The sequence below is a fragment of the Rhinoraja longicauda genome, chromosome 30 (assembly GCF_053455715.1).
Source record: "Rhinoraja longicauda isolate Sanriku21f chromosome 30, sRhiLon1.1, whole genome shotgun sequence".
NCBI lineage: Eukaryota > Metazoa > Chordata > Chondrichthyes > Rajiformes > Arhynchobatidae > Rhinoraja > Rhinoraja longicauda.
Genome location: NC_135982.1, coordinates 12,983,478 through 13,010,286, shown reverse-complemented (window position 1 = coordinate 13,010,286; position 26,809 = coordinate 12,983,478). Strand labels below are relative to the sequence as shown.

General features: G+C 44.3%; 1 protein-coding gene across 8 annotated transcripts in view; it reads left to right on the top strand.

Annotated features, from left to right (window-relative positions):
* mib2 (MIB E3 ubiquitin protein ligase 2) overlaps positions 1-26,809 on the top strand; it is a 128,854-nt gene that overhangs the window by 70,342 nt on the left and 31,703 nt on the right. For all 8 annotated transcript variants that reach the window (XM_078425513.1, XM_078425511.1, XM_078425509.1 and 5 more), the window contains 4 exons: positions 4,451-4,557; positions 7,732-7,926; positions 23,448-23,590; positions 24,809-24,916. In XM_078425513.1, coding sequence (XP_078281639.1) covers positions 4,451-4,557; positions 7,732-7,926; positions 23,448-23,590; positions 24,809-24,916 — 553 coding nt within the window. The remainder of the gene's footprint in view (positions 1-4,450; positions 4,558-7,731; positions 7,927-23,447; positions 23,591-24,808; positions 24,917-26,809) is intronic.

The following is a 26,809-nucleotide window of genomic DNA, read 5'->3' as shown; positions in this document are numbered from 1 at the left end:
ATGATACAAGGAAGTCAAACGTAGAACATTGTCTCACAAGAAGGGAAAGCTAGTGAGAGCAGACACGGTATCTTTCAACATTAAAAATAAATGGAGAGCAGCTGGTAGAAACAACATTATATAGAAAGTAATAATCTACAAGTAAAGCTACAGAGAGACCCATTAGAAACTCTAGACTGGGTGAGTGGGAATGATATCATTGTATTGATAATTTAACAAATTTTCAAGGGATTACTGTAAACTGGGTCAATATGAGGCAAAACAGATGTCAGTGTTAGTTTGAAATGCAGCACCGTCTTTCCCTCATTTGGCCATGGGAAAACACTGCTTTGTACATCCTACACAGAAATAATTCACAGCTTCAACATTGTAGAAAAACATACAAAACTTAAACGAGGGTGTCTTTGCTTGATGGCGACACAAGAAACTGCAGATGCTGGAAACTTGAACAAAAAAACTCTAGGCTGGAGGAATTCAGCGGGTCACGGCAGCATCTGTAGAGGGACATGGACAGATAACGTTTTGGGCAGATAGATAACGTTTTGGGCAGACAGATATCTGTCCATGTCCAGATAGATGGACATGGACAGATAACGTTTTTACCTATAAGTATCAGAGGAGACACAAGAGACAGCTGCAATCTTGAGTAAAAAACAGCTGGATAAACTCAGCGGGTCAGGCAGCATCTCTGGAGGGACGTCAGTCTGAAAAAGGGTCCCAATCCAAATCGTTGTCTGTTCATTTCCCTCCACAGATGCCACCTGACCTGCTGAGCTGTTCCAGCACTTTGTTTTTTGCTTCCATATAAATATCCTTTATTACTTCTCTCGAATGTAAGCAGTTAATTGCAGTTGGCCTCTGATACCTAGCGAGGCGTAGAAAAACCTGTGGACATGGCAGGGGGGGGGGGAGGGGGACTGCAGTGACAGCTGAGGGGGGTCTGGTAGATTGCTCCAAAACTGACTGTAGGCGATTTCCATCTCCTCCCCCCCCCCCCCCCCCCTCCATCCTCACCAATTCTAACCCTCTGCAATCATCATATCAGTAGCTCTTAATGCTGATTGTATGCACTTAAGCTGCAGCTTTACATCATTCTGTGAACATCTAACATTGCTATGCCGAAAGTTAAATAAATTGAAGCTTTGGGATTTATTCCTGCGATCAGAAGCTGGAGTATTATGACTTCATCCCCTGTCCTTCTGGCAGTCTGCTGCAGCACGCCCCCTCACAATTCCCATCACCCCGGCTCCATGGTCTTGTCGCTTTGTTATGTCAGTGAATCGAGTGGGAATTGTTTTTCATTTTCTCATTGGTCTCAGACAGTAGCTCGTTCCCCGACCTGAGCCTTCAAGCAATAAGAAGTTAGAATATCAGCGTTTGCCTTCGGTCTGTCAGAAAGAAGCACAGAGGACACACATCTGAACTCAGAGGTGGGATGGCAACAGCAGAGCTGGCTTTGTTTGTAGTCCTTAATTGCCTTGTGGTATAGAACGGCTTGGTACATGTGTGACCCAGTCCATAAGTAAATATTGACTCAAAAGTATATTGACTTGCTTGTGTACATCACACACACACACACACACACACTGCAATGGACTGAATGGAAAGGTGTGGTGTTTGAATTGGGAACCTTCAATCTGGTGCGATGCTCGCCATTACCGTCACGATTGTTCTGTTCAACTTTGATATAATTATTTGAATTTATGTTCCCAGCTACAGTAATGGGACGTGAATGTGTCTGAGGGTTAATGTAAAAGCAAAAGATTTAACTTTAAATCTAGAGAAAAGAAAAGGAAATGTTGAAAGTCTGGAACATGTCAGACAGGTTGTGCAGCGAGGTAGCAGATTCATGTTTCCCTTCACTGGAACGCTTTCTGTATTTATCTCTGGATTGATGCTCCAGGCCTCTGAAGTAATCCTATTGCTTAATCGTTAAACTACTGTGTTCCTTGGGTGAAGGGGATACAGCCCCATGCCATAGCTAATACAGAATGTCTATGTCTCTCTACATCACTGTCTAGATCTCTCGTTTCCCTTTCCCCTGACTAGTCTGAAGAAGGGTCTCGACCCGAAACGTCACCCATTCCTTCACTCCAGAGATGCTGCCTGTCCCGCTGAGTTACTCCAGCTCTTTGTGTCTATCTTCGGTTTAAACCAGCATCTGCAGTTCCTTCCTACACTGAAAGTATCTGCCTGACAGATCCGTAAAGATCCGATAAAAGATCGGACTTTTATGTATGTTTTTTGATTAACTATGAATCCATGGCTCTCACCCAGTGTGGTTCCCATTTTCATCCTTTCAAAATGTTATTTGTTATTCTGATGGAAACTTATACAAAAGCTCAACCTTCCCTCTGAGTTTCCTTAAACTTCTACTCAATCTTCCAATCAAAAGATTAGTAAAGACAAATGTGGGTCCCTTGAAGGCAGAAACGGGTGAAATTATTATGGGCAACAAGGAAATGGCAGAATAGTTGAACAGGTACTTTGGATCTGTCTTCACTAAGGAAGACACAACTCTCCCAGATGTACTAGAGGACAGAGGATCTAGGGAGTCAGAGGAACTGAAAGAAATTTGCATTAAGCGAGAAATAGTATTGGGTAGACTGAAGGCTGATAAATCCCCAGGGCCTGATGGTCTGCATCCCAAGGTACTCAAAGAGGTGGTTCTAGAAATCGTGGACGGATTGGTGATCATTTTCCAATGTTCTATAGATTCAGGATCAGTTTCTGTGGTTTGGAGGGTAGCTAATGTTATCCCACTTTTCAAGAAAGGAGCAAGAGAGGAAACGGGGAATTATATATACACCAGTTAGCCTGATATCAGTAGTGGGGAAGGTGCTGGAGTCAATTATTAAAGAGGTAATAACAGCTCATTTGGATAGCAGTAAAAGGATTGGTCCAAGTCAGCATGGATTTATGAAGGGGAAATCCTGCTTGACTAATCTTCTGGAATTTTTTGAGGATGTGACAAGTAAGAATCAAAGTGGTCGTCAATGTGTGAAGCCACAGGAGATGGATGAGGGCTTAAATGAGTTACTGGAGGGGATTCTGAGGGACAGGATCTGCCAGCATTTGGATTGATTAGAGATGGACTGATTCGACATAGTCAGCATGGCTGCGTACTCAGGACATTACATCTCACAAATTTAATTGAGTTTGTTTTTGAAGAGGTGACATAAAAAATTGACAAGGGCAGGGCAGTGGACACAGTTTATATGGACGTTAGCAAGGCCTTTGACAAGAATCTGTATGATAGGTGGTCTGGAAGGTTAGAACTGTGAGCTAGCCAAATGCCCACAAAATTAGCTTGCCCGAAGAAATTAGGGGGTGGTTGTGGAGAGTTGTTTTTTTCACAGGGATCATTGCAATGACAATTTAGATGATTGTGTGGTTAATGTTTGCGATTACGCCAAAATTGGTAGTTTGGTGAACAGTGAAGTAGATATCTAAGATTACAATGGGATCTAGATCAACTGGAAAACTGGGCCAAGGAAAGGCACGTGAAATTTAACTCTGACATGCGAGATGTTGTATTTTAGTTGGTTAAATCGGGGCAGAATTTACACAGCAAATGTAACTTAATCTCATGTGACTTTGGTTGTGGATCGAGTTCAGCTGGGAAATCCAAAAGTAACATCTCTGCAAAGATGCTACCAACACCAATCAGCGCCAGACTCCTGAGTCCTCCGTACCCGAGAGTCAGGCTGAGAAACCCACGTGTGGTCAGACCAAGGGCATTGGGGGCCGCAGCCCACTCGGTCTGGAAGTTCTTGTACTGCAGAGATTCCTGTTCACTTTCTGCCAAAATGTGCCGCTCGTGTTAGAAGGCTGGGGAGAAAAATAGTGAGAGCAGTAAAGCATGTTGACATTGACAACACAGTGAAGGCTTTTTACGTCTAATTTTTGCTCAAATGAATCTGTTTCTTGAAAGAAATAACACATCCAGAAATGTTTAATAGCTAGTCAATCCATTGCTACAGACAAGCTCCTGCAGGAACAATGTTTTTAAGCAAATGTATTGTGTGTGTTTTGTTAGTTATTTGTTCAATAACAAGGTCTCAAACAGTTTGCCTTTTCAGCCCCCTATTTATTGTTATGTAGTTGACTGAAAATTATGAACGAATCTACATTTTATATAGATTACTCGATGCTATTGATGTGCCAAAGGCTGTCTGAACTATTAAAAAAAAGCTTGTAGAATAGACCAGTTCATAATGTAATGAGGTCTTTGAAAATTGTAGATTACTGCTCTTACTACCGCACTTAATATTCAGGTGATAATTAAGCTTGCTATCAAATGATGAATTTCTTCACTGCTGCTATTGGCACATTAATCAAACCTAAAGCTGTTTAACCTATGGAATATTAATGTATTTTGTAAATTTCAGCACTTCATCAATTTTAAACTAATAACTGTGGTTGCAATGTAAATTTTTCTCCTTTTCAGTGTTGTTGTTGGTCCACGGCAGAACCTGCCCAGAATTGTACTCAAGGGAATCTTTCAGGGTGGAAAAGTTGTTCGAGGACCAGATTGGGACTGGGGCAATCAAGATGGTGAGTGAAAAAATATTGTCAGCTCTGTTGATTTATGAGCAGTGGAAAATCCAATGCTTGTTTTGCAACAAACACGCACATTGACACTCATTGTCATATGTGCTCATATTAATCCTTTCAAAGACAAGTAATGGACTGGGTTGGATGATAGGTCAATAGACAATAGATAATAGGTGCAGGAGTAGGCCATTCAGCCCTTCGAGCCAGCACCGCCATTCAATGCGATCATGGCTGATCACTCTCAATCAGTACCCCGTTCCTGCCTTCTCCCCATACCCCCTCACTCCGCTATCCTTAAGAGCTCTATCCAGCTCTCTCTTGAAAGCATCCAACGAACTGGCCTCCATTGCCTTCTGAGGCAGAGAATTCCACACCTTCACCACTCTCTGACTGAAAAAGTTCTTCCTCATCTCCGTTCTAAATGGCCTACCCCTTATTCTTAAACTGTGGCCCCTTGTTCTGGACTCCCCCAACATTGGGAACATGTTTCCTGCCTCTAATGTGTCCAATCCCCTAATTATCTTATATGTTTCAATAAGATCCCCCCTCATCCTTCTAAATTCCAGTGTATACAAGCCCAATCGCTCCAGCCTTTCAACATACGACAGTCCCGCCATTCCGGGAATTAACCTAGTGAACCTACGCTGCACGCCCTCCATAGCAAGAATATCCTTCCTCAAATTTGGAGACCAAAACTGCACACAGTACTCCAGGTGCGGTCTCACCAGGGCCCGGTACAACTGCCGAAGGACCTCTTTGCTCCTATACTCAACTCCTCTTGTTACGAAGGCCAACATTCCATTGGCTTTCTTCACTGCCTGCTGTACCTGCATGCTTCCTTTCAGTGACTGATGCACTGGGACACCCAGATCTCGTTGAACTCCCCCTCCTCCTAACTTGACACCATTCAGATAATAATCTGCCTTTCTATTCTTACTTCCAAAGTGAATAACCTCACATTTATCTACATTAAACTGCATCTGCCACAGCTGAACTTGCTGATGTGCTCCCCCACATCCCCAGATTTCCCCTTTTGGATCTTGATCTTGGATTGCCGGAAAGTTCTGGATTTGACGGCAAAACCTTGGACAAGACTTCAAACAACGTACTGCAGAACTTTAAATAGACTCAAAAAGCTGGAGTGACTCAGTGGTTCAGACAGCATCTCTGGAGAAAAGGAATAGATGATATTTCGGGTCCCCCTTCAGACTGACTACTGAAGACAGCTTTTTGTGTCTATCTTAGGTTAAAACCAGCAGCTGCAGTTCCTTCCTACACTGAACTTTAGTTTAGTTGAGAGATACAGCGCGGAAACAGACCCTTTGGCCCACCGAGTCCGCGCCGACCAGCGATCTCCACACAGTAACACTAGGGACATTTTACAATTATACCAAACTAATCAACCTACAAAACTGTATGTCTTTGGAGAGTTGTAGGAAATCTCACGCTAGTCACAGGGAGAACATACAAACTCCGTACAGACAAGCACCCGTTGAACCCGGGTCTCGGGCACTGTAAGGCAGCAACGCTACCGCTGTGCTACTGTGCCGCCCTACTTGATCATGCCCAAACCTGCTTGCCCACCAAACTCCATCGGTAGCTCAGAGACACAAGAAACTGCAGGTGTTGGTTTCAGCAGCAAAACACAAAGTGTTGGAGGTCAGGGTGAGAATGTGGTCAGAGGGCCGGAGGAACCAGAAACCACAAGGAGAGCCCCAGACCACTTCACCAGCTGGAGATGTCCAGAACCTTCAGTGTCCTGACATCCAGAAACATTTTAAAAACCAAATAAAAAATTAATCCTAAAATTTTAAATGAATTAAACTATTTAAAATTAAAGCTAAATCACTTCAAAGACTTGGAGCACTTTTAAATAATTAAAAACATCAAGGAACAAATAATTTTGAAGATGCTGATTAGTACACGTGACAATAAACTAAAGTGATGACATTTCTTATTTACCAAAAAATAATTGTTATTGAATTGAAAGTTAAAAGTCTGATTTTCTTCATTCGGCACAGTTGAGGATTGTTCCTTTAGATTATATGTTGGTACCTGGTTAATTCCTTCTAAATACGTATAGAACTTTTTTGAGATAAAAATTTGCCTACTGGGGGAGTCACAAAATAAAGCTGCCAATATGGCTTTTAATTCAAGCTGTTTAAGGAACGATTTTGTCCAGCGGTATTCATGTCCAGGACCCTCTAGTGTCATTTTGATGAAATGATGCTGGGTCTCGTTCACTTTCCCATTCTGCACCCTGAATCTTCCACCTCCCTTATGTCCAATAGAAGTCCGAACTCAGTGGGAACATGTGCTGCTTGTTAAGCCTGCTTCGATTTGGCATATTTAGCACCGCCTAATGTAAGTCTGGAATACACAATTGCCAGCTTTCCTAGATATCTAAACCTCATAGTTCTCCGCTGCTTCAACAACTAGTTGAAGGGCGGCACGGTGGCGCAGCGGTAGAGTTGCTGCCTTACAGCGAATGCAGCGCCGGAGACTCAGGTTCGATCCTGATTACGGGCACTATCTGTACGGAGTTCGTACGTTCTCCCCGTAACCTGCATGGGTTTTCTCCGAGATCTTCGGTTTCCTCCCACACTCCAAAGACGTACAGGTTTGTAGGTTAATTGGCTGGGCAAAATGTAAAAATTGTCCTTAGTGGGTGTAGGATAGTGTTAATGTGCGGGGATCGCTGGGCGGCGCGGACCCGGTGGACCGAAGGGCCTGTTTCTGCGCTGTATCTCTAAATCTAAATCTAAAAAAAAAATCTAGTAGATCTCAGATTTTGGGCTAAAAATGTAAGAAGAGAAGGTTAAATGTTCCCCAGAGAATGCATATTTTTGCCCATGTTAAGTTAGCTATTGTGGAAGCCACCAACTAGAGCAGCCTCGCAGAAATCATATGGCCTACTTTTCATGAATGGAAATGAAGACAGGGAAGAATTACACTTGGTGGACAACCAATTCGAGATCATTAATGATGGCAGTCCTGCATGATGAGTCTGGGCTGGATTTGAAGACCTTTTATCTCAGTTTAACCGCTTAGATTGCTACCGCTATGAACTCGCAAAACTGGCCCTATTGGCCAGCAGCAGCAAATGGTTGATTGCAAACAGATGAAGAAACTTCCTTTTTAGGAAAATGTACAATGATCCTTTTTGCTTTGCAGGCGGGGAAGGCAAAATTGGGAAGGTAATGGATATCCGTGGCTGGGACACTGAGTCAGGACGAAGTGTTTCAAGCATCACCTGGTCAAACGGGACAACCAACGTCTACCGAATGGGTCACAAAGGAAAGGTGGACTTAAAGTACGTCACAGACGCTGCAGGAGGTTACTACTACAAAGACCATTTGCCAAAGCTTGGTATGTCTGGATTGTTTCTCTATGGTTACCTCAGCAGGTATTGACCTAGAATATGCTTTGAGCAGTGAGCATTCAGACCCTGTACAATAGGTCTGGTCCGCACCATAAAATGTTTTGATTTCTACAAATAACTAAGTCACATTTGGTTCACACTTTAGCCTGTTACGAAGTACCTAGCTGTTTATGGTGTTTGGACTTCTATGATACATATTTACATATTTGACATCAAAGTTCATCTCTTTGAGTGTGGCCTATTGTGTTGTTTACAGCTCTCTCCTATGCTGAATCTAGTAGAAATCTTAGTCATTCGAGTTGCACAGCACAGAAACAGGCCCTTCGGCCCACCGGGTCCATGTCAACGTTTGACCATCAACACCAACCCCTTTTGCCCACACAAGCTCCAAATCTTGCCATGCCTTACCTATGTGAATAACTGTCTCAAAAAGCCAAATGTTTCAGACTCTGGGCATTTGAAATAAAAGCAGGAAATATTAGAAAAATCTGATTTTTAAATTCTAAACGGACAGGGACAGGTGAGTCTTGTGTCAGTGGTGGGGTTATTTTATTAAGGCCTGAGGGACAGAATTAATGTACACATGGAGAGGCAGATATTAATCAAAGATACTCACTATTGCTTTGCTATAGGAGACCAAATCTAAAAAAAAATTCTAAGAGGTAACAAAGAATATTGATGAGGGCATTGTTACTGATGAAGATATTGTATCTGCCACTACTTCCTTTTACAGCTCGTTCCATATACTCACCACCCTTTGTGTGAAAAAAAAATCCTCTCAGGTTTCTATCAAATCTCTCTCCTTTCATCTTAAACATGCCCATCAGTTAGATTCCCCAACCCCAGGAAAAACTCCTGCACCCCAAGGAGTAAAGTCCTGCCCAAATTCTCCACATTACTCAGGCCCTTGAGTCCTAACAACATCCTTGTAAATCTTCTCTACACTCGTTCCAGTTTAATGGAGCCTTTCCTATAGCAGGAACTGAGCACGATATTTCAAGTGCTGCCTCTGTTACGTAATTCCCCAAACATTTCTTCACCACCTGGGACGTCACTATGGGAACTACTTACTGACACTCCTGGATTGATCCCTCAGCTCTACAACGCTCCCCAGGGCCCTACTGTTCACTGTGAAGTTTCTGCCCTGGGTTGTCTTCCCAAAATGCAACACCTCACACTTATCTGAATTAAACTCCAATTGCCATTCCTCAGCCCACTTGCCCAGCTGATCAAGATCCCACTGTAATTCTTAACAGTTTGCTATGCCACCTATTTTAGTCTCATCTGTAAACTTACTAATTGTCATCCAAGCCGATGACACAGATGACAAGCATTAATGGCCCCAGCGCTGACCCCTTATGCACACCATTAACTACAGGCCTCCAGTGATGAATAATAACATTCTGTAACCATTCTTTGCTTCCTATCATGATGCCAATTCTGTATCTAGTTAGCTAAATCTTCTCGGATCCCACTGATCGAACCTTCCAGAGCTATCTTTCATGCAGAACTTTATCAAAGGTCTTGCGGGTGCATATAGACTATGTCTATGGCTCGTTAACCTTTTGCAAAAAGCTCAATAAAATTTATGAGACACGATTACCTGCACACAAAACCATGTTGACTGTCCCTAATAAACCCCTGCCCTTTCTTATCCCTCCGAAACCTTTCCAGTAACAATAACTCAGATGTTATGGTTACTGTTTTATAGTTCCCAGTTTTTCTTTGCAGTCCTTCTTGAATAGATATATATACATACTCTACATGCTCTGTAGTCTACATAGACTTCAGTGAGGCCTTTGACTAGGTCCCACATGGAAAACTGATCCAAAAAGTTAAAGCCCATGGGATTCGGGGCATGTTAGCGAATTGGTTTAATGATTTTTTTTTAAATTAGGTGATGGTAAGAAGTTGTTTTTGCCATCGGGAGCCTGTGACCACTGGTACACCACAGAGATGGGAGCTGGGGCTCATGCTGTTTGTTGTTTGCATTAGCGATTAGGATATGAAAGTAGAAAGTATAATCTAGGTTTGCAGCTGACATGAAAATTGGTGGTGTTGTTCACAGTAGAGGTTACAGAATGATATCAATCAATTAGTAGGGTAGCAGATTAATGGCAGATGGAACTCAGCACAGTGGCAAAGCTGGTAGACTTGCGCCAGAGACGCGGTTTCGATCCTGCCCTTAGATGCTGTCTTCATGGAGTTTGCACGTTCTCTATGAGACTGTGAGTTTCCTCCGGCTGCCCTGGATTCATCCCACATCCCAAAGACGTGTGGGCTTGTACGTTAATTGATCACTGTGAATTGACCCTAGTGTGTATGGAGTGACTGTGAAAATGGGACCAGTGTGAATGGGTGATCGGTAGTCGGTGTGGTGTAAGAAAATAACTGCAGTTGCTGGTACAAATCGAAGGTATTCCAGGTGAAAACTCCATCCAAGGACCCAAACAGTCTTTCCAGGTGAGACAGAGGTTCACCTGCACCACCTCCAACCTCATCTATTGCATCCGCTGCTCTAAATGTCAACTTCTTTACATCGGCGAAACCAAATGCAGGCTCGGCGATCGCTTCGCTCAACACCTTCGCTCAGTCCGCCTTAACCAACCTGATCTCCCAGTGGCTGAGCACTTCAACTCCCGCTCCCACTCCCAGTCTGACCTTTCTGTCATGGGCCTCCTCCAGTGCCATAGTGAGGCCCACCGGAAATTGGAGGAACAGCACCTCATATTTCGCCTGGGCAGCTTGCAGCCCAGCGGTATGAACATTGACTTCTCCAACTTTAGATAGTTCCTCTGTCCGTCTCTTCCCAGATCTCCCACTGTCTTCCTGTCTCCACCTATATCCTTCCTTTGTCCCGCCCCCCTGACATCAGTCTGAAGAAGGGTCTCGACCTGAAACGTCACCCATTCCTTCTTCTCCTGAGATGCTGCCTGACCTGCTGAGTTACTCCAGCATTTTGTGAATAAATACCTTTGGGGTGGTTGTTGTGGGCTCAGTGGACCAAAGGGCCTGTGGCCATGATGTATCACTCAACTAAACGTAACTCCCTCCCCAACAGCACCGCAGAAGCTTCTTCACGAGAACTGCAAAAAGAACCAGCACCTTCTCAGGGTATATAGGGATGGGAAATATATGCTGGCCCTGCCATGTAAACCCCGCAAAATGCATAAATTAGCAACGTGAGGTTGGGAAAATTGCAGTTACTGGAAATCTTAAATGCAACAGAATGCTGAAAGTATTAGACAGGTTGAGATGCATAAGTGGGTAGTTCTGAAAGGACTTGCGCTTCTGCCACTGACTAACACACAATTAGGTCACCTGTGTCTGCTCAGACTTCAATATTTTGTTTATTGTCACGTATGCATAGCACAGTGAAATTCTTTTGCACAACCACAAGACTTCATCCCTTTCCAAAGTTCCAGGGCAACCTAAGGCTTTGCCACCTGTAAGAAGATTAAGCCAGAACGCATTACTTTACATGACCTTACCATGACCATGACCATGACCATGCTTTAAAACCCAACTGTATTGAACCTTGAATTTGCCATTTTTAGATAACTCCATAATCTTCCCCCTCTCCCTTCTTCTCCCATATACCTCCCCCCGTTCCCCAGCTGGACTTGCATTTATTTTCCCTCCCTCCTCTTCGACCTATATTCCTTCCTTTTGCTTCACAATTCGCAACTTTTCAATCCTTTTGTCTGGCACCTAACTTTTTTATCTCTGGCCTATGTCCAAACATCTGCCTATCAAAAAACCTGCCTCATCTGTATCAGCTTTTACCTGCCAGGCTTTATCCTGCCCCTCCTCTCTTTCAGCTTCCCCCCCCCGCCCCCTACAATCAGTCTGGAGAAGGATTGCCACCTGAAACGTCACCTATCCATGTCCTCCTGACCCGCTGAGTTACTGCAGCACTTTGTGTCTTCTTTTGTGAACCAGCATCTACAGTTCCTTGTTTCTCCACATTACTGGCCTGTTCGCTTTAGATGAACGAGATGTGATGTCCCTGAAGCCAGTTTCCTCTGCTGAGACCAGGGGGTCAGAGAATAGCCTTTCCTTTCAATTCGCTTTAATCTTCTCAAAGACTGGGGTCACAAATGAGGGAAGACAATCTTTTCACTTTGAGGGTAGTAAATCTTCAGAATATTCGCCCCAAGTGACTCAGTGACAAGCAATTTTTCAAGTTGATGAACCTTGACCTGCTGAGGGTCTTTGTCAGCTGCAGAATTTAGTTTCAATGATATCATGAGATTGGAGTAAAAGGGGTATAACAGGAAAGTGTGCTGAGGTAGATGAGCCGCGATCTGGTTGAACGAAAGAGCAGGCATTGCTCTGAAGGGCTGAATGGCCTCTTCGTGGTCCTATTCCATATATTCCATATATTCCATATGGCGGCACGGTAGCGCAGCGGTAGAGTTGCTGCTTTACAGCGAATGCAGCGCCGGAGACACAGGTTCGATCCTGACTACGGGTGCTGCACTGTAAGGAGTTTGTACGTTCTCCCCGTGACCTGCGTGGGTTTTCTCCGAGATCTTCGGTTTCCTCCCACACTCCAAAGACGTACAGGTATGTAGGTTAATTGGCTGGGTAAATGTAAAAATTGTCCCTAGTGGGTGTAGGATAGTGTTAATGTACGGGGATCACTGGGCGGCACGGACTTGGAGGGCCGAAAAGGCCTGTTTCCGGCTGTAGATATATGATATGATATGATGATTTAATAAATGAGCTTGCATTGCTCGTTGGCACCGCCCGGTGGCCAGATATCGTGGTGCAATGACAAAATTGCAGTCCTAGGAATTTTCAGCTTAGAGGTAAACAAAGATATTCTGCCCCATAAAAGGTTAAAAATAAGTATGATAAAACCAGGTTAGTAGGACATAAAATTGACTTTTTATCTCATATTATACTAAAGGCTGGCCCGACAACACAAAAGAGTGCTGGCATAACATTTTTCTTATGTATGTTTAGAAAGATTATAATTGATCCTGATTTATTTGACAATTCTCAGTTGCCTGTGTTGCAATCACAGTTTTGCAATGATTTTATGGATGTTTCACAATTACAGGAAGGCACTGCATATATTTTCATAGAAATATTGCCACATTAATTCCATTTATTTCCATCAGTGCCTTGTGTTCTTGTCTTCTCTTCAGTACGGGAGCAGAGCTAATAGCTTACCATGTCTGTGCATGACCAATTTCTCATTTGAAACTATCTTCTCAAATCCCTACCTCCTTAAGCTCACCGTTTCATGTTTTCCTTTGAGTTTGCTTCGAACCCGCTTTTTAAAAAAAAAATCATTTAGAGTGGTCTTTAGGAGGAAGGAAGACGATTTGCTGAAGAAGGGTCTCGGCCCGAAACATCACCTAGTCCTTTTCTCCAGGGATGCTGCCTGACCCGCTGAGTTACTCCACCATTTTGCGTGCATAGTGGGAATGCATTCCATCTCATGAGACTGGCTTGTTATGTGTGAAGAATATCGGTTCATTTCTAAGAACTCATCCTAAAATTGCAGCACCCTGTTATGAAATCCTGACCAGGAAAATAATAATATCAGAATTTCTCTGTTCAGAGAATTTTCCCTGCATCCTTCCATAGTCTACAATTTTCCCTGCATCCTTCCATAGTTTGGTAAATAAGGTCCGACCGTGTATTCATGTTTGCCCTTATGTTCTGTCACATTAATGTGTTTCCCATGAAAGGGATATTCTTTCCGCACACAGATGCAGCTTCACAATGCTCGCCAGCTCTAATATGCCTCCTGTGTATCTAGATTTAGATTTAGAGATACAGCGTGGAAACAGGCCCTTCGGCCCACCGAGTCCGCGCCGCCCAGCGATCTCCACACATTAACACTATCCTACACACACTAGGGACAATTTTTACATTTACCCAGTCAATTAACCTACATACCTGTACGTCTTTGGAGTGTGGGAGGAAACCGAAGATCTCAGAGAAAACCTACGCAAGTCACAGGGAGAACGTACAAACTCCGTACAGACGGCGCCCGTAGTCAGGATCGAACCTGACTCTCCGGCGCTGCATTCGCTGTAAGGCAGCAACTCTACCGCTGCGCCACCGTGCCGCCCTAGTTTAGTTTAGAGATACAGCATAGAAACGAGTCCTCAGCCCACCCAGTCTACACCGACCTGCGATCTCCATACACTAACACTATCCCACACGCACATTAGGGACAATTTACAATGTTTAAGAAGCCTATTAACCTATAATCCTGTATGTCTTTGGAGTGTGGGAGGAAACCGGAGCACCCGAAGAAAACACACGCAAGTCACAGGGAGAACGTACAAACTCCTTACAGAGAGCACCATCCATAGTCAGGATCGAACCCGGGTCTCGGGCAGTGTAAAGCAGCAATTCTACCCACAGGCTGCTTTTACACACTGCTCTTTTCAGCTGCTACATATTGGTCTGTTAATTTACTGCTGACCAACCCTATCCTCTGTGCGCTTGTCCTTGGTTTGCCTTCATGATATCACTGAAACAAAATTCTGTAGCTGACAAAGGCCCTCGGCAGGTCAAAGTTGATCAACTTGAAAAATTGCTTGGCTTCTCTTCACAGATGCTGACTGACCTGCTGAGTAATTCCAACATCAACTGTTTAAGGTTAATACAGAATGTAATTAAAAAACACCCAAACCACCTCCTCCCCAGGTACTTTCTCCTGCAACTGTAGGATACGCAACACCTGTCCGTATGCCTCCTCCCTCAACTCCATCCAGGGACTGCCCTTTCAGCTGAGACAGAGGTTCACATGCACCTCCTCTAATCTCATCTACTACATCGAGCATTCCTGATGTGGGCTCCTGTACTTTGGCAACATCAAGCGTAGACTTGGCGACCATTTCAATGAAATGCTCAGTCCATCAGGGCCTACTGGATCTCCTGGTTGCGAACCATTTTAACTCTCCGATACTGGCCTATCTGTCCTGGGCCGCCTCCATTGCCAGAGTGAAACCACACGCAAATTGGAGGAATAGCACCTCATATTTCATTTGGGTAGCTTACAACCCAGCGGTATGAATGTTGAATTCTCTCTTCTACATACACTACCCTCCCCCTTCCCCTCATTCCCTCCCCCCCCCCCCCAGTAAAAGTTAACCAATTCCGCGGTTTGCACCAATGTATCCCTCTTGGCATCACATCATCACTGGCCAACAATCAGCCTATCGGGGAACCACTCTGCCAGTTGTCATCTGTTGCCAACCCTGATTTGTCCTGTTCTTTTCTTGCTTCCCACCCTATAATCAGTCTGACAAAGGGTCCCGACTTGAAACGACACCTATTCATTTTCCCCAGAGATGCTGTCTGACCCGCTGAGCTACTGTTGCATTTTGTGTCTATCTATAGTTAAAACAGAAACGGTTTGTCTCTGAGCAGATGCTGCCTGACCTACTGAATGTTTCCAGCAATCCTATTGATACCACTTTAGTGTAAATCCCCAAATCTTTTATGTTTATAAAGAACAAGAAGTCCCATACAAATCGCTGAGCTTGTTAAAACTTGTCAATTCTTAAAGTAGTTATTTAATTCCTTTGTTTTAATAACTTTGGCATTCCTGGAAAAACCATGAAATATAACATGATGTTCCTAGTTCATGAACCTCATTAAAAGTAAACAGACTTGCACTTTGCAAATGATTGTAACAGAGAAAATCTATCTATAAATCCTTGAAGAATAAACAGAAGTGTGCTTGATACTATAAAACAGATGAGTACAGATTCACATCAGCAAATAGAATGGAATTAGTTACAGCTGCAAGTATTAGCATAACATTTGTAATAAAGCAAAGCATCCATAGAGTTTCACACCAATAGTCTTTAATATTGAGCCAAAGAACTCAGATGTCAGGAAGATAACCAAAAACTTGGTCAAGGAAGCAGAGTTTAAAAGAGGATAAAAAAAGAAGAAAGTTTAGTGTGGGTTAGAGAGGGAATTCCAGATCTCAGGACCCTGGCAATGGAAGATACATCTCTACTGGCAAAGTGGTTCATTCTGGGGATCATCAATCAAGACTGTTACTGGAGAAGCAAAGAGATCTAGGGCTGAAGGGATGGAGAAGGTCGGCAGAGTATGGGGTTGGAAGGGTTTGATGTTGCTGTGGAAGAGTTTAGTTTAGTTTGGAGATACAGCACGGAAACAGGCCCTTCGGCCCACCGAGTCCGCCCCGACCAGCGATCCCCACACATTCATACTACCCTACGCAAGCTGGGGACAATTGACATTTATACCAAGCCAATTAACCTACAAACCTATATCATATCATATCATATCATATATATACAGCCGGAAACAGGCCTTTTCGGCCCTCCAAGTCCGCGCCGCCCAGTGATACCCGCACATTAACACTATCCTACACCCACTAGGGACAATTTTTACATTTACCCGCCAATTAACCTACATACCTGTACGTCTTTGGAGCGTGGGAGGAAACCGAAGATCTCGGAGAAAACCCACGCAGGTCACGGGGAGAACGTACAAACTCCTTACAGTGCAGCACCCGTAGTCAGGATCGAACCTGAGTCTCCGGCGCTGCATTCGCTGTAAAGCAGCAACTCTACCGCTGCGCTACCGTGGCGCCCTATGTCTTTGGAGTGTGGGGGAAAACCGAAGATCTTGGAGAAACCCCACGCAGATCACAGGGAGAACGTACAAACTCCGTTCAGACAGCGCCCGTAAGCCAGATCGAACCCTGGTCTTTGACACTGTAAGACAGTAGCTCTACTGCTATGCCACCGGGCTGTTTGAAAATAAGGATGGGAATTGCAAAATTAAAACACTGATTAATCTTAGGTTACTATGAGGGATTAGAAGCTTGAAAGACAAATGCATTTATCCAGTGCATCATGCTATAGAAGATGCTCCTCGTTGCTGTTTTCTTTTGATCACCCAGAACTATGCAAGGTAAAAGTGGCAGCAGGTGGACAGGGTGGTGAAAAAGGCACATGCTACATTTTCCTTCATTGGCTGCGGTCAATATAGAAAAACAAATAACATGCCCAATTTCCTCTGCACACCAACATTTTAGTAGCGCCTGTTTATTAAGCATTCTTTTTTTTAATCTTCCCACTGAAGTAAATGCAGTTACATATTCTCTCATACACCATCTGTTCTTTTCTCAACCACTTGCTTAATTTATCTAGATTATTTGACAGGGTCTTTAGCTTAGACATTGGATCAATTAGCACACTAGCTGACAATGGGAATCATTTCCAGTTGGAATTAAACATTGTGCTAATCATATCAGCATGCCTGAAACTTTCCCAATGCTAAGCCTGAACTCACGCTCTGGGCAACACCTACTTCCAATCTGTAGACCAAGAGACTGCAGGTGCTGGGATCTAGAGTAAAACCAAACTGCTGGAGCAACTCAGCACCGAGCAGCATCTATGGAGGCAAAGAGATAGTCGGCATTGTGGGTTGAGACCTTGCATAAACCCAAATGACCTGCTGAGTTGTAGAGTCAGAGCTGTATGTTTACAGCATGAAACAAGAGTTGAAACATGTACTCGACATCGTATACCCCACAGAGTCAGGAAGCAGCTTTATAGGACTTCGGTTAGGCTGCATTTGGAGTATTGCGCACAGTTCTGGGCGACCCACTATGGGAAGGATGTGGAGGCTTTGAAGAGGGTACAAAGGAAGTGCACTAGAAAGATGCTTGTATTAGGGGGTATCTGAAAGAGACAGGAAGTTTTGGGTATGATCATCTGGTCAGTCAGCATCTGCGGAGAGAGGAACAGTTGACGTTTTGATGCTGAGATTCTTGCTGGGAGCCTGGTGAAGATGTAGACTTCATACGATAGTGGGGATAGAATCGCTTTAGCTATTGTTGTGCCTCTCCCAGATTTCACTTCTGTTCAACTAAAGCTAAAGCCACAGAATCAGCACACATCACCATAGCAACAGACCCAGCCAGGTACCATCTGAAAAAGCAATGAAGGTACCGTGTGCTATCGGGGTGGAGGGGAGGTTAGAACCCTCAAACCCCTCGACTTTTCTGGTCACAAATGCTCGCTCTGATGAGGAAGCAGGATGTTCATGCATCCCTGGCCCAGCAGACCATGTCTGGCCTGGTCTTGTCTACCCTGGTAATGGAAGCAGGTGGCTCTTGTATCCATTCCATTCGCCCCCTGACTGTGTTAGCACAGATTAGCAAATTGGAGGAAAAGCACCTCGTATTTCGCTTGGGCAGTTTACACCCCAGCGGTATGAACATTGACTTCTCTAACTTCAAAGCACCCTTGCTTTCCCTCTCTCCATCCCTCCTCTTCCCAGTTCTCCGCCCAGTGTGAGGTTATCCACTTTGGTGGTAAGAATAGGAAGGCAGATTATTATCTGAATGGTGTCAAGTTAGGAAAAGGGAACGTACAACGTGATCTGGGTGTCCTAGTGCATCAGTCACTGAAAGGAAGCATGCAGGTACAGCAGGCAGTGAAGAAAGCCAATGGAATGTTGGCCTTAATAACAAGAGGAGTTGAGTATAGGAGCAAAGAGGTCCTTTTGCAGTTGTACAGGGCCCTAGTGAGACCGCACCTGGAGTACTGTGTGCAGTTTTGGTCTCCAAATTTGAGGAAGGATATTCTTGCTATTGAGGGCGTGCAGCGAAGGTTTACTAGGTTAATTCCCGGAATGGCGGGACTGTCATATGTTGAAAGACTGGAGCGACTAGGCTTGTATACACTGGAATTTAGAAGGATGAGAGGGGATCTTATCGAAACGTATAAGATTATTAAGGGGTTGGACACATTAGAGGCAGGGAACATGTTCCCAATGTTGGGGGAGTCCAGAACCAGGGGCCACAGTTTCAGAATAAGGGGTAGGCCATTTAGAACAGAGATGAGGAAAAACTTTTTCAGTCAGAGAGTTGTGAATCTGTGGAATTCTCTGCCTCAGAGGGCAGTGGAGGCCAATTCTCTGAATACATTCAAGAGAGAGCTAGATAGAGCTCTTAAGGATAGCGGAGTCAGGAGGTATGGGGAGAAAGCAGGAATGGGGTACTGATTGAGAATGATCAGCCATGATCACATTGAATGGCGGTGCTGGCTCGAAGGGCCGAATGGCCTACTCCTGCACCTATTGTCTATTGCCTTCCTGTCTCCGACTACATTTTATCTGTTTGCTTTGTTCTTACCTTCTCCCAGCTAGCAATGATGTATTCTACATGTTCCGTGATCTCCATTCCCTTTGTCCTATTTTCACACCTTACACTTCCTTATCTCTGTATCTCCCTCTTTCCTGACATCAGTCTGAAGAAGGGTCACGACCCGAAACGTCACCCGTTCCTTCTCTCCAGAGATGTTGCCTGTCCCGCTGATTTACTTCAGCATTTTGTGTCTATCTCCAGTTTAAACCAGCATCTGCAGTTCTTTCCTACACACCTATCAGCCTCCTGGGTCTTGGTAGTGCAGCTGGACAAGTCCATCGTTCAATGAGATGCCAGAAGGTATCAGGTCATGTGTGTCGATTTGCCAATCAGATGTGTTTCTGTCTTTTGTCTACAAAAAATTGCTGTAGTTTGGTAAAATGCCTCTTCCCCGCCTAGCCCTTGTTCAGTAAGATTTGCCAGCCAAGTGACTACAATTCATGTTATTTTAATTAGCCAGCCTGTAAAATTATGTACAATATCTGCAATCCATAGACTGATTAATTGTGTTGTGCAAGATTCTTAAATAGATAGTCCGTGATTTTAGGAGGTATTTAAAAAAACACTCAGTGGAATGTTCTCATCTGTTGGATGGGGTGAATAGTTTGCAGCTCTGGGTTTGAATGTTGGCAGCTTCTGGAGCTGGCACTCGGTTAGCAATGATCGCAGAGCTTCACTATTCCACCGAAACCCAAATTACAGTGAAAATATGTAAGAAGGAACCTCAGATGCTGGTTTAAACCGAAGATAGACACAGCAAGCTGGAGTAACTCAGCGGGACAGGCGACATCTCTGGAGAGTAGGAATGGGGCAGAGTCCCCATCAGCCGTCGCATACAACACATAAACCTCCGAAATTTCCGACACCTCCAACGGGATCCCACCACTAGCCACATTTTCCCATCTCCACCCCTTTCTGCCTTCCGCTGAGACCGTTCCCTCCGCAACTCCCTGGTTAACTCATCCCTTCCCACCCAGACCACCCCCTCCCCAGGTATCTTCCCCTGCAACCGCAGAAGATGCAACACCTGTCGCTATACCTCCTCCCTCGACTCTGTCCAGGGACCACGACACTCCTTTCAGGTTAGGCAAAGGTTCACTTGCACCTCCTCCAACCTCATCTACTGTATCCGTTGTTCAAGATGTGGACTCTTATACATCGGCGAGACCAAATGCAAATTGGCGATCGTTTCACAGAACACCTTCGCTCAGCCCGCGTGAACCAACCTGATCTCCTGGTTGCTGGATACTTTATTTCTCCTTCCCATTCCCATACAGACCTTTCTGTCCTCGGTCTCCTCCATTGTCAGAGTGAGGCTAAATGCAAATTGGAGGAACAGCACCTCATATTTCACTTGGACAACTTACAGCCCAGTGGTATGAATATTGATTTTTCTCACTTCAGGTAGCCCCAGCATTCCCTCTCTCTCTCTATCCCTCCCCCACCCAAGTCGCACTAACTTCTCATTTCCACCCTACAAACAGCCCGTTTCCTTTATCATCGTAACTTTTTTGCACATCTTTCATTCATTGTTCTTTATCTCTCCACATCACCGTCTATATCTCTCGTTTCCCTTATCCCTAACCAGTCTGAAGAAGGGTCTCGACCCGAAACATCACCAGAGATGTTGCCTGTCCCGCTGAGTTACTCCAGCTTTTTGTGTCTATCTGCAGTGAAAATATTTGGTTGTGTTTATGCCACGTGTAGATGTTATATATTTTTTTAGTTCAAACCTGCAGCGGATTTAATTTCTGCTCATTGTTGTGGAAAGATATTCAGAATCTGGAATGTTATAGGCCGAGTAAGCTCCCCCCCAGAGTTGGCAATGGGCAGAGAATGAATGCAGCAGCATTCCACTTGTCCTAGAAATAGGAGGAATTCAGAGCTGTGCAGAATTAACATTTCAACCCTTTATACTTTTATCATGTGCATTGCAATCCTCTCAGGACAGACGAGTGCAAAGAGTACACACGTGGCATTTAACAAATTTGAAAGGGTTATACGAGTTTACAACTGTCATGACTGCAGATCAGTGTCAGGTTGCACGATTGAAAATAGAGCAATAGACAATAGGTGCAGGAGTAGGCCATTCAGCCCTTCGAGCCAGCACCGCCATTCAATGCGATCATGGCTGATCACTCTCAATCAGTACCCCGTTCCTGCCTTCTCCCCATACCCCCTCACTCCGCTATCCTTAAGAGCTCTATCCAGCTCTCTCTTGAAAGCAACCAACGAACTGGCCTCCACTGCCTTCTGAGGCAGAGAATTCCACACCTTCACCACTCTCTGACTGAAAAAGTTCTTCCTCATCTCCGTTCTAAATGGCCTACCCCTTATTCTTAACCTGTGGCCCCTTGTTCTGGACTCCCCCAACATTGGGAACATGTTTCCTGCCTCTAATGTGTCCAATCCCCTAATTATCTTATATGTTTCAATAAGATCCCCCCCTCATCCTTGTAAATTCCAGTGTATACAAGCCTAATTGCTCCAGCCTTTCAACATACAACAGTTGTGTCAGAGTAACAGAGTCATACAGCGGGAAACAGATCCTTCGGCCCAACTTGCCCACACCGGCCAACATGTCCCAGCTACACTAGTCCCACCTGTTTTGTGGTTGATGATCTTTATCATTTGCAAGATAGTATAGAAGCGAGAGTGTTGTTAGGATTTAGTTACACCCTTAACTACTCTCTGCCTTCCCACACCATTTCTGCAGCTTGGACTTGGGCCGTCCTGTCACAGAGCACGCTGATTCAGAGAGGTGTTGCTTCAAGCCCACTCCAGAGACCTGAACCCAAAACCCAGGGTTGGCCTTCAGCGCATTGCTGAGGGAATTTAAACGAGGACCTGTCTGCCATCTTCTATGGATCCTCTGACACTATATGGAGAGGGTGGGGACTTCTCTCCAGGACAACTCCACCATTTATCTCTGAACCAACCCAAAGATCCTTCCATAGACACAAAATGCTGGAGTAACTCAGAGGGACAAGCAGCTTCTCTGGAGAGAAAGAATGGGTGACGTTTCAGGTCGAGAAGGGTCTCTCGACCCGAAACGTCGCCCATTCCTTCTCTCCAGAGATGCTGCCTGTCCCGCTGAGTTACTCCAGCATTTTGTGTCTACCAGCATTTGCAGTTCTTTCCTACCAAAGATGTCCATTCCCTTCACTGCACTTGATGAAATCTTCCCATGAGTACATTGGCCATTCCAACATAAAAAGCTCCCAGCAAGTCAGGCAGCATCTGTGGAGAGAATATCAGATTGATATCCTATCATTGGAACCGCATCTCTATATTATAACTCCAATGTTCACAATGTTTATTGGCTGTATAAACACTGAAGAGCCTGAGATGAAAGGTACTATGACGGATAATTCTACTCTTTTCTCTCAACCCAAGATGCTCTAACCACTCCCTGGCTGTCCATCATTGATTGGAGTTCACCATATTGTTAACAGATGAGTATGTTTTATCGAGAAAATAACTGAAGAGGCCGAGTTACTGAGACACGTGTGGAGAGGAGAACCTATCAGCCACGTCACTAGTTTCCCACTTCTTCAGCCGCTTCTCCTTTGTTAATAAAACTCAGCTTGTCGACGTGTAATCTAGCAGCCCAAATGTCGAGCTCTGGTCTGATGCAGAAATATTCCTGTACTCCTCCAAGCATTCCTGTCTGTTTCCATTGAGTATTCCAGAGAGTGGTAGACACTGCCCGGTCCATCCATTACAGAAGGGATCTGTATGAGGCACTGACTCAAAAGGGCAGCCAATATCCCCAAACTCCCACACTCCATTACCGCACTGACATCTCGCGACTACCATCAGGAAGAAAGTACACGAACAGCTTCTCAACAACCGTCAGGGTCTTGATCATGGCACAACACTAAACTCAACTATTAACTTCTGTGGACTGTCTTTGGTTGCATTGAGAAATTTGGTGTTTTTTGCTACGCTGGTATTAATTTATTGAGTTTTTATTTTCTGTTCTTTGTATGTGTGTGTTGCATTTGCAGGCCTGTTATGCTACTACAAGTAATGATATTGTTCAGTTGATGGTACATATGACATTTAAACAGGCCCCTTCTTTCTCTCTCTCTCTGTCTCTCTCTCTCTGTCAATCTGTCTGTCTCTGCCTCTCTCTCCGTCTCTCTCTGTCTCACCCGCTCTCTCTCTCTCTCTGCCTCTGTCTCTCTCTCTCTCAATCTGTCTGTCTCTGTCTCTCCCGCTCTCTCTCTCTCTCTCTCTCTCTCTCTCTCTCTCTCTCTCTCTCTCTCTCTCTCTGCCTCTGTCTCTCTCTCTCTCTCTCTCTCTCTCTCTCTCTCTCTCTCTCTCTCTCCCTTTCAGGTGAGCACGCAGAGCTGCCCCGGCAGGAGAGTGCAGGCGGCCACACGTTCCAGCACCTGGACAAGGTGAAATGCCTCCTGGAGGTGGACATCCTGCGGCAGATGCAGGAGGGACATGGAGGGTGGAATCCTAAAATGGCTGAGGTAATTGTCCATGCAGTCGTGCGTTTAAAACCGTTAAAGGTTTACTTCCCAGTCTGTTGATCCTAAAATAAATTCTGAAGTGTACACCATAAATAAAGCTGTAATGATGTCACGATAGTCAAAAAGCTGTGTTTAACCCCAAACACCATTATGCTGGAAGTTGAATTAAGTTGAATGCTGTTTGTAATTTCTTCCTTCTGCAGCTTTTATTTCCATCCAATCCTCTCTGCGTTGCAGCTATTAACTTGCTCTGATTCCAGTTTTAAACAATCCGTCTTTTAAACATTGCGGTTTAGATGCTGAGAGATGGACATGTATTTAAAAAATAAAAATTGTTAACCCCATATTCATACATTATTCTCTTACACCAGAAAGTTACACGGGCTTGCGGGCTTGAGTTGCAGGGAGAGGTTGGATAGGCTGGGACATTCCTTTGGAACGTAGGAGGGGGTGAGGGATGATCTCATTGAGGTGTGCAGGATCATGAGGCATATGGATGAAGCGAACATGCCTGGCCTTTTTGCAAGGGTGGGAGATTCTAAAACTAGAGAGCATAGGCTTAACGAGAAAGGGGAGAGATTTAAGAGGGGTCTCAGGGGGCAACTTTTTCAGGCAGAGGATAGTCTGCACCTGGTAGCTGCAGCCACGGAGGCCATGGAAGTGGATGCAATTACAACTTTTGAAAGATAATAGGACTGGAAAAGCGGAGCGGGATATGAGCCAAATGCAGGCGTATGGGACTAGCCCAGTACACCAACTTGGTGGGCACTGAGTCCACACCGACCTGTTCATACTAGTTATCTCACTTCCTCATTCATTCCCTATACACTTGGGATAATTTACAGAGGGCAATTAATCAACCTCCACATGTCCTTGTAATGTAGAAGAAAGCCAGAATACCCAGAGCTCAGATGTCACCAATAATTTGCTCACACATTTATAGGGGAATTTTTTTTTGAAAATGTTACAAAGTAAAGAAGTAAAGCAGAAAAGTCTGAAGCCATTCAAAGAAGTGCTAAGGTGGAGATCCAAAGTTTCAGATCTTAGAAGTGATAGCTCGGTGTCTGGTGAAGTACAAGAGATCTTCATTCACTGTCACTGAGTAGCATTTCATGGTCTATACCATCCCACGATGTTACACACAATGGGGAAACAACAGGTTTGCAGCTGAATCGTGTTGCACCGCGCCACTATTAATCTACTACATTTATTTGACAGTACATTAGTCGAGCGGGCACTGTGCACAGAATAACTGACCGAGGAGACGTGAGGGTGCAGTACAGCAATAATATTCGCTGGACCTTCCACCCTGGAGCCCTTACTAAGGTACAGTGAATGACCACACCTGTTCCATAACGTGGATCAATATAATAACCTAGCACAGTACAGTCAATGGCCAAACATCTTGCCTTAATTTGGTTCAATAAAGTAACTCAGCAAAATATGTTTGCAATAAGACAACATGAATACGGTGGCACAGCGGTGGAGTTGCTGCCTTACATCGAATGCAGCGCCGGAGACTCAGGTTCGATCCTGACTACGAGCGCCGTCTGTACGGAGTTTTGTACGTTCTCCCCGTGACCTGCGTGGGTTTTCTCCGAGATCTTCGGTTTCCTCCCACACTCCAAAGACATACAGGTTTGTAGGTTAATTGGCTGGGCAAAATGTAAAGATTGTCCCTAGTGTGTGTAGGAGAGTGTTAGTGTGTGGGGATCGCTGGGCGGCGCGGACCCGGTGGGCCGAAGGGCCTGTTTCCGCGCTGTATCTCTAAATCTAAAAAAATCAAAATAATTCAGCATTCTCAACCGATCATGTCGTACGTGCTTGCATCATTCAGCCAGAATCTGTGAGTGATGTGTTATAATAATTTTGGTATTAGTTTATTTTGTTTTGTGCATTCTAATTTGGTGACACTGAGTTATTGTATAATTGATTGTATCTAGTGTACAAATAGTTGTAAAACGCTGAAAAAGAAGTGCCTCAGGGAGGAAAAGGGCCTGTTTCTGTGCTGTATGTCTCTGTGGAAGTGCTCAAAGGAGAGATAACAATAACAAGTTCAAGATCAACATGTTCCTGTAAAAGCCCACAGTAGCAAGTAGAGGGAGCGCTGGATGTCAAGGGATATTAACTATTGGATAAAGTATATTGCAAGTATAGGAACAAAAGATAGGGGAGTCCCATCGAGAGTATAAAAATGCAGAAAGGAAATTAGGAAGGTGAAGAGGAGGCAGATAAATAAATCACTGGCAGACTGGATTAAGGTAAATCTGAACGTGTTCAATAGGTATATTAAGCAAGATAATAACCCGGGGAAAAAGTAGGGCCCTGGAGACTGCAGGTGCAAGAATCTTGAGTCAAAACCAGTCGGGCCCATTAGGGACAACAGGGGCAATCTGTGTGTGGAGCCAGAAGGTTTGGGCGAGGTTAGATAATGAACCCTTTCCATTAGCATTCACAAAGGAAAACAGCTTTGTAGTTGGAGAATTCAGTAAAGGGGGAGGTGAAATTTATATTTGGAATTTGACAGCATAAAAATTATAGGAAGAATAAACACAAAGGAAAATTAGAACTTCCACAATTTGACATCTTTGGAAAATAATAGTAAACCAGTGGAATCCAGCAGTTAATCAAAAATCAAATGATCTTTATATCATTCCTGCGAGCACAATAACCTTTCCTCAATATTTCAGGAAACAACCTTTTCATGATTTTATTTTTAAGTGGTTAAGTAGTCTGTTGACAATCATTGCATTATTTTGAAGTTTTTCATAGCTCACCAAGCATCGACGAGAATTAGTGTCATTCTGGGGGAGTCATTGATCAGGATTATTCTTCTGCTGTTTCAGTGATATTGAGTTCACTTGCAGGCATTCCATTATCTTCAAAATGCTATTGGCAACAGAAGTTGCCTTAATGGAGCCTTCTGACTTCCAGAAACCTAAAGTCAATTGTTATTATAGTTCGTGTGATCGGAGCAGAATTAGGTCATTCGGCTCATCAAGTCTACTCCGCCATTCAGTCATGGCTGATCTATCTTTCCCTCTTAACCTCTTTCTCCTACATTCTCCCCATAACTCCTGACACCCATACTAATCATTTGGGATTGGGAAGCTCTCCTTTCTCTGCAGTTGAAATGGTGCGTGTGAGGATAGATAACAAGTTTACATGGTGCAGTTAAACCATACAAGAGTTGAAAATGAAATAAGCCACTTCTTGCAA